Below are 8,127 nucleotides of genomic sequence, written 5' to 3'. Positions count from 1 at the left end.
GCCCACAATGAACATTTTTCTCTCAGTAGCATTTTTCTCCAGATTTTTTGTGCGTGCACATACCTACTTACGACCAGGGAGGCAGTGTTGCCTATGGGATAGTGCACTGAGCTGTAACTCAGGAGATCTGGGGTTCTATTCCCACCTGCAGCATTGGCCTGCTGGGTGAACTTAGGCAAGTCAGTTACTCTCTTGTGCCTCAGTTTCCCCATCTGTAAAATGGCAGTAATGATAAGTGTGGTTATGATTATGCTAATGATAAGTGTGGTTATTATTAGTCTCGTTTCTTAACTGACTTCTTATAAAGCAGTGTCTCTTTTCATTTCATACCTCCACATTTAAGAGACTATTTATGTTGACCGATAACCAGAAATGGCTTGATTCCACCTGAAAAAAATCACAAACCCTACAACATTTCCTGAGACCCTTTTCTCCAAACTCTGTTATGTGTGGAATGTAAATCCCCAAGGCCAGAGGATCTCACTCTTGCAGCTTCCACCCCTTTCCACCAGACCTCCTGAGAGAAGTCCTAAAAACTTCGGCTCAGGTCGTCCTAGGAGGAAGCCTGGGAATCAATGAAATGGTGCCGGGTCTCTTTTGGAATCTGGAGAGCAGTGGTTGCATGTGACCGGGGACATAAATGCACATCAGTGGACAACCGGAGACAGCCCTACAGCTGGGTAGCTCAACATAGCTTCCTTGAGCTACACCCATTTACACCAGCTGCGGCCTGACTCCTGGACGACTTTGCAGACAAATGCTCCTGACCCTTAGTGAGAAGAGGTCATTAGCTGGGAACTGTTGGCTTACGCATTTAATACATAAAAGAATCGTGAGTTCTGTGCAGTGGGGGAGGGAAAGGAAAATCCTAAGAAAGTCGCTCTTGTTTTCACAGTAACTGAAGGAAAGTCTTTTTTTTCCCCCAGGGTTCCCTGCATTACGTAAAGATGACTGCCCGTGAGCCCCGAGGCTGTCATGACAGCGGCAGCTCCTCCTGCCACGACAGTGGCAGTTCCTCCTGCCACGACAGCGGAAGCTCCTCCTGCCACAGCAGCGGGGGCGGGACATGCCATGATGTGAAACCTCTGCCCCAGTGCCCCACTCCTGTCCCTTGCCAAACCACCACCATCCCTTGTCAGCAGCAGACCAAGCAGACCACCCCGTGGCCACCGCAGAAGTACCAGAAGTAAAGAAGTCCATCTCAGAAGCCGAGTTTGCTTCTCGCTCTCATTGAGCTGGAAAAGCTTTGCCGCCGTACCTCTTTCATAAATTGCACGTACTCTCTCCTCTGATGGGTACTGTAGCAACCCAGGGTGTTACTAACAACCTCAAAAAATGTGATTGGTTCCTGCATGCTCAGATAATTTAATCCTGCCTCTGTTCTGGTCAGAAATGCCAGACATTAAATTTTACAAGAGTGCCAGAGTCTTGGTGTTTGTTATCTAGAAACTTCTCCGTCTCTTGTCTATCGCCAGTCCCTTTCCTCTTTCGATCGTAAGCCCTCTCCTTTTAAAAAACAGCTGGGGTGTTCAAGGCAGTTTAAGCACATTAAGTGCCCAACTTTGAGACAGGATCACCAGGGTGCAACCCAGAACTGGGGTACTGCTGTGCCCCCTTAACTCTTCAGGCTGGGCTGTCTCTCACAATTCGTTGCTAGTGACAAGCAGCAAACCCCTCCAGGTGCTCTTATCACTCAGCACAACCGCACGTGGATCCCCACACCCAGCCAGATTGCATGAATGCTCCCAGAGCCACTCACAAATCACACAGAGAAAGGCACCAGCAAACCTCCCCACCCTTGAACCCCAAAACTGTGCTGAATTGCTTTGGTCAGAAGCCTGACCAGTGTCGTCAGTTCATTATCCAGTCCCTGCCTCCTTCAATGTGGAGAGGCCACACACCAGCCTTTGTGAACTGAGCTAAGATTTCCCAAGCACTTCAACAAAACACACTGTTGTAGGTAAAAGATAAAACAGGTTTAATAACGACAGAATGATCGATTGTAAGTCATTATAAGTGCCGGGGGTTAGGCACCTAAAGATGCACATAGGTGCTGAGTGGGATTTTCACCTTAGCAACTTAAGCACCAGACTCCTGTGATTTCAGGTGCTTTTCTAATCCTGCTTTGCTAGGCCCAGACCCTGTGTGTCCCCAGCTGATCCAAGTAGCAGAGATGGGGGTGGAGGGGAGAGGAATGGGCATGGTCTGGGCAGTAAAGCAGGGTGTGAGTGCGCGAGTACTTTTGGGCTCCGAGACAGGAGGTGAAGCTGTCGGACTATGATCCAGCTGGGGTGCAATGCCCCTTTGGGGACTGGGATAGCAGAGGGGCAGAAAGGAGGCTCCGGGCAGTGGGAGGGACCAAGGAGACTCCAGAGAGAAGCCCTGGGGAGGTCAGGGGAGGCTGGATGTGGCAGAAGCAGGAAATTGGAGGTGGACTGGGGAAGGAAAGAAGCCTGTTGGGATGGGAGGAGCTGGAGAAGGCTCCAGGGAGCAGCCCTCAAGGACAGGGGGTGTTGAAGACACGAGGCCATGGTGGGGGCTGCTCGGGGCTGGGTGGGTGCATTAGGCACTGCTAAGGGGTGGGGGGCACAAGGCCAGGATGGGAGCTGTGCCGCTGTAGCAGATGCTGCGGAAACAGTCGGGCACTTACCAGCCGGGCTGCCCAGTTGCCAGGGCTCACAAGTCATGTAGAAAAACATTGCAAGATCTGGAAACCTACCTTGCAATGAGTGACTAGAGGAGCAATGATAACTGACCTCCTCAACCAAGCACTGGGAGATCTACTGGTGAAAAGAGCTCTGTATTCTTCTTATTTTAATTATTATTATTGCAATGGTTCAAGGTTGCTACTGGTCCCTGAAAGCCTCCTCCTACGACAGAGCTTCAGGGTCAATGCCCAGGGAGCCTGCCCGAGAGAGCCATGAAGCTGCCCTTACGTGACGCCAACAGAACAAGCACAACTCGCAACGTTGCTGTGCACCAGAGCAGCAAGACTATGCACTAGTGCAACCACACTCTGCTCTTTTATCAACCCCAGCGCTTCAATATCCAAGCCAGCACCAGCAAAAGCAGCTCTGCCAGCTGCTAGTCCATCTGCAGAAGAGAGAGTCAGAGAAACAACAATGAACTGTTGAAAACAGCCTACAAGCAGAAATGTGCCAGTTGGCTGCTTGTTCTTATGAGGTTGCCTTCAGTTTATAAAGCTTTTTGTGTCTTGTCTGTTTCACAAACTACAGATATTCTCTCTTTTCCTCTCCTTTAATGTCTGCAACACACTTTGAAGAGCATCGTCCTCCATACAAATGTGAAGTGCTATTTTTGTCCGATTGATAGTCCTGGGTTATGGAATATTTAAACTAATATATAAAACTTTCTATTAGCCATCCCTTGGTTTCCTTCTTCCATCTCCAGGGAGACAAGGAAGCTTGCAATTCATCAGAGGTCAACGTGTTGGCGTTTCCATAGTTATCAGCCTCTTCACTTTTTCCTCGGTAACTCCAGAAGCGTCCTATTGAACACATACCGGTTCGGGGGTCAACATTAAACACATCCCCATTGCGTTTAACAGCCAGTATCGTACTAATGAGGACCAATATTCAGGACTACACTTTACAACAGGAGATATTGCCAATGCTAAGCATTCAAAAATCATGAGTCAAGCTTCCATCCCACCCCCCAAAATACCATAAGATTTAAAAAATAATAAGTTTGGGGGGTTCTTTTAGTTGCCTCCTGGTTTGAGCCTTCGTGGGTCACATTTTCAAACTTTTCTCTACAACCATGAAGGCTGGAAAATTACTAATTGCCTGGGACCACTTCCTGCTACAAGGCCATTTCCGAGGCCTTTGTTTATTCCAAAGTCCCTGGAACAAAGTCTTCTGGCCAACTCTAGTCTGAAAGGGCCAGTACATGTCATTACACTGCAGCATGCTTTGAGCAGGGGGTTGGACTAGTTGACCTCCTGAGGTCCCTTCCAACCCTGAGATTCTATGATTCTATGACCCACCCAAGCTAGCTTTGATCTAGCTAGCTCCAGCAACAATAGCCATTATTATAGCAGATAGTCATCTATCTTGGATGGTTTAGACACAAGGAATCCTGCATCTTGGCAGGGGATTAGACGAGATGACACTTGTGGTCCCTTCAAACCAGGGCCGGCTTTAGGCCTATTCCACCAATTCCCCCGCGCCTTCCCTGTCTATAGGCGCCTTTTTAATTTTTACTCACCCGACGGCGCTCCGGGTCTTCGGCAGCACTTCGACGGTGGGTTCTTTGCTCGCTCTGGGTCTTCGGTGGCAGGTCCTTCAGTGCCGCCGAAAACCTGGTGTAAGTGAAGGACCCACCGCCGAAGACTCGGAGCACCGCCCGGCGAGTACAAGCCCCACGTGTTTGTTTGTTTTTTAGTCATCCCTGCCGAGGCCCCGTCGAAACTGTTCAAACTGGGCCCCGCACTTCCTAAAGCCGGCCCTGCTTCAAACCCTATGATTCTGTGAAGCTGTGGCAGCATGAGCTGTACATGTCCACCTGGGAATCTCAGTGTGTACATAAGTGGCGTGCCATGTCAACATGAGTTTCACTGCAATATGTCATGTATTTGTTCAGTGCCTGATACATTGCATGGTAGATTTACTCTGTGTGATTTATTACACACACTAATTAGCTAATGCTTGGATTGGTGGTTTGGAAAGGTGACGTGTTCTAACGTGATAATCATTATCGTTAAGAATGGATTCAGTATGTGACGCATGTGTTTGAGTATGCAGGGCATGCATCGCATGAGGTGACATACAAATTATAATATGTGACATTTGCGATTCTCAAATGAAGAGCCTGAAAATCACTGACGGTTCTCTACATACTGGATCTCATGATTTGAGATGGTTTAAAAATGATTTTTTCCCATGAAACTTTTTAACGGACATTTTTTCATTTTCATTGTAAATTTTTGTCTTTGCAACAAAAACCAAAAACCCGCTCACCAAATGTTTTATTGGTTTCCAGGAAATTAAATTTAGTTTTTGCTTCTTCCAATAAGCAGCCAAGAACGTTCAACAAAAATGGAAATTTCTGCAAAAATATAATCAAAAAGGCATTTTTTATTGAAAAATAGTTTTGATTTAAAAAAACCAACTCAGCTCTAACTTTGAAAAATTCCAGTTCTGGCAAATCCCAATGTTGATAATGACATTCTATCTATTCTCATGTACACTTGAGCACCAAGGGCTTGATCCAAAGTTCGTTAAAATAAATGGGACTCTTCCCATTCACTTGAAAGAACTTTGAATCAGGTCCCTCTTGAATAATCAGGCCAGACACTTGGCTGGTGGAGATCAATGTAACTCAGTTGATTTGACTGGAATAAAAACAATTAGAAAACCCAAATTCTGTCCAAAATAGCTTGTGATGGAAAAATTTTGACTAGCTCCAAGAGCAATAACAACCAAACGGGTCAGAGATGAGATTCCATGAAACACTTTCAGGAGCCCAAAATCTGGCCTGATATGGTCTATACAGGATAACCCACGGCCTCTGTTAACATATCACTGCAATGTCTGAAAGCTCCTCCATTTATAATCACTGTCTTGAGCACCAAGCTCAGCAAAAGAGAAAATCGAATTAACTCCGAAATAGTTTCGGGGGATGGGGTAGGGTGAGCTGAATGTCCCTATAACTGTGGAGGGACTAAAAGCAGTGACGACCCGTACCCACCAGTAGTGGGGAGCGACAGAATGAGGGCAGCGGCCTCAGCAGATGTTACTGAGCATGGCTTAGTTCATGAGAATATGCTCAGTACAAACCAAGCAGCAACTGGGGGCACATGACCCCATGTGACCCCCCCCCTCACCATGCGTCACCTCTGGCTAAAATTGTAAACTTCTGGGCAGTCCAGGCAGTAAATGGGACTCAGAAATCAACCCCCTGCAAAGGAAAAACCTCACTCAAAGTTTTGCAAAACTGAAACCCAAACCCACCTCACTTTTGATCCATCTCCTCCCCCAATTCCTGTTCAGTGCGGCTCCGCGTCACAGTATGTTAAAAACCCACAACCCCATAACATGCGAGGCAGCGTGGCCTGGGGCGGTGGTTTTCAACCTCCAAGGAGTCCGCCGACGTCTAAGATTTCCAAAGGGGTCCACACCCCCACTTGACATTTTTTAGGGGGACCACAAATGAAAAAAAGGTTGAAAACCACTGGTCTAGGGGCCTGGGGCTGGGAGCTAGAAATATCTGTGTGTTGGCTCTGCCTGTGACTCACCCCTGGACTCCTAGGCAAGTCAGCCAGTTCTGTCACCGATTGCCACCCACGTGCGCTGGAGCTACTAACGACATTATCAAGTGATATCGGAGGAGTCAGCAGCCCAGGATAATGAACTGGGAATGTGGGACACCGGATTTCCGCTCGTCTCTGCCCGTGACAGAGGCACTTATTACTTCTGTGGAGAAATAAATACCTTCTCATCTGCCTCACGCAGTTTATTTGAGAATTATGCAACTCAAATGCTGTGATCATCTACACTATTCAAAAAATATTGCTGATCAAATATAATTAAAAAACTAGCCACATCAGACATCGGGAACCGCAAACACACGTGGGGTTGTTTTGATTGTAATAATTAAGTGCTCACTCCCCTGGGGTATCTCATTTGAAAGAGAGCACCGAACCATATAAAAACTCTTGCATCCCAATGCTCCTGACACACACAGCTTCACATCTTCTCACCGGTCCTTGTTGGTCAATAGGGTAAGTCAGATTATACTGATTCTCTTTGCCGCTCATTAAAAATATCTTTAACGTTTTTTTTTTGTCTCCAGCTCAGAGTCTAAAGTTCCCTGTGCCTGGGCTGGAATGCTAGAGCCACATTTTACTTGTGTAGCTGGGTCCATATGCAAATGCGAAGGGCATGTGTGTCTCCGAGGCAGGGTGCAGAATGCGTAATGGGTTCTAAGGATAAATGATTAGGAGCTGAAGGATGAGGAGCTGAGCGGTGAGAGCACCATGGCGCTGGCTCGAGAAGAGAGCTCCAACAAGTTTGCATGGGGGAGAATTGGCATATTGCCCTATGGCTGATTCTGATCCCCAGCTGCATATGTCTGGGGAAATCCATTTCAGTGTAAACCTAGAGAGGGCATCTTGGAACAGGCTGGCCATTCCCCGGATGGGGGTGTTGATATCACCCTTGGATTGAAGGCTTTCAAGTTACGAACCACTGGCCCGTGTGTGGGGTATACAAGCAGGGACTTCTATCTGAGGAGAATAAATGGAAATTCAAGGACTTATCCCATGTGGTCTGTTTCTTTCAGCTTCACCTCAGCTGCAGAATGATTTACTCTTCTGGAAGGGAATCCTACTACAACTTGAACTCCACCTGGTACGACCCTGCAGGTTCCTGGCTGGACACTCGACGCACCCCCTTCACCTATGCTTATAGCACCTGCTGCTGCAGTGGTGGCAGGCCCAGGGAAGCCCATGATTACCGATGCTATGGGTATCGACGATCGGGCTGTGCTGAGAATTGCCATGGGTCGTCGGGGTCGTGCCACGGCAGTGGAGGCCACGGCTGTGTTAGGAGGCCATCGTACTTCCATGGATCCTCCGGAGGATGCCATGGGCGGTGTGTCTGTTCTGAGCCGTCATGCCACGGTTCTGGATCGTCATGCCACGGTTCTGGATCGTCATGCCACGGTTCTGGATCGTCATGCCACGGTACCTCTGGAGGATGCCATAGTACACCAATTTATGTGAAGCCAAAACAACATGTGCAACAGTGCTGCCTTCCAGTGCAGAAGTGCTGCCCTCCAGTGCAACAGTGCTGCCCTCCAGTGCAAAAGTGCTGCCCTCCAGTGCAAAAGTGCTGCCCTCCAGTGCAGAAGTGCTGCCCTCCAGTGCAACAGTGCTGCCTTCCAGTGCAGAAGTGCTGAATACCAAGGGCAAAGCATCTTCTAAGTCAACAGCTGCAAAATCAAGTCTGCAAAATTCCAGCACACAGCTGAAGTGACAGCTACAAGTAACAGCAATGAATCTCCTGCTCTCATGACGTTGCCTTACATTTCTACAGCTTGGCATGACTTGTTTCAGTCACAAGTTGCACTTTCTCTCTTGTTTTGATTATTATAACCAGTTCATGC

At 47.9% G+C, this 8,127-nt stretch overlaps 1 protein-coding gene across 1 annotated transcript; it reads left to right on the top strand.

The window, feature by feature from the left end:
* The first annotated feature begins 7,320 nt into the window (after nt 1–7,320).
* On the top strand, nt 7,321–7,920 carry LOC120390475 (keratin-associated protein 5-1-like). Its single transcript, XM_039513184.1, has one exon. The coding sequence runs from the start codon at nt 7,321–7,323 to the stop codon at nt 7,918–7,920; it is 600 nt and encodes a 199-aa protein (XP_039369118.1).
* Nucleotides 7,921–8,127: the final 207 nt, after the last annotated feature.

Source organism: Mauremys reevesii, linkage group 24 (assembly GCF_016161935.1).
Source record: "Mauremys reevesii isolate NIE-2019 linkage group 24, ASM1616193v1, whole genome shotgun sequence".
In the NCBI taxonomy this organism is placed as follows: domain Eukaryota; kingdom Metazoa; phylum Chordata; order Testudines; family Geoemydidae; genus Mauremys; species Mauremys reevesii.
This window is presented reverse-complemented; position numbering and strand designations above follow the sequence as displayed.

Coding starts and splice junctions, on each gene's coding strand:
- LOC120390475 (XM_039513184.1), top strand. CDS start 7,321: ATGATTTACTCTTCTGGAAGGGAATCCTACTACAACTTGAACTCCACC.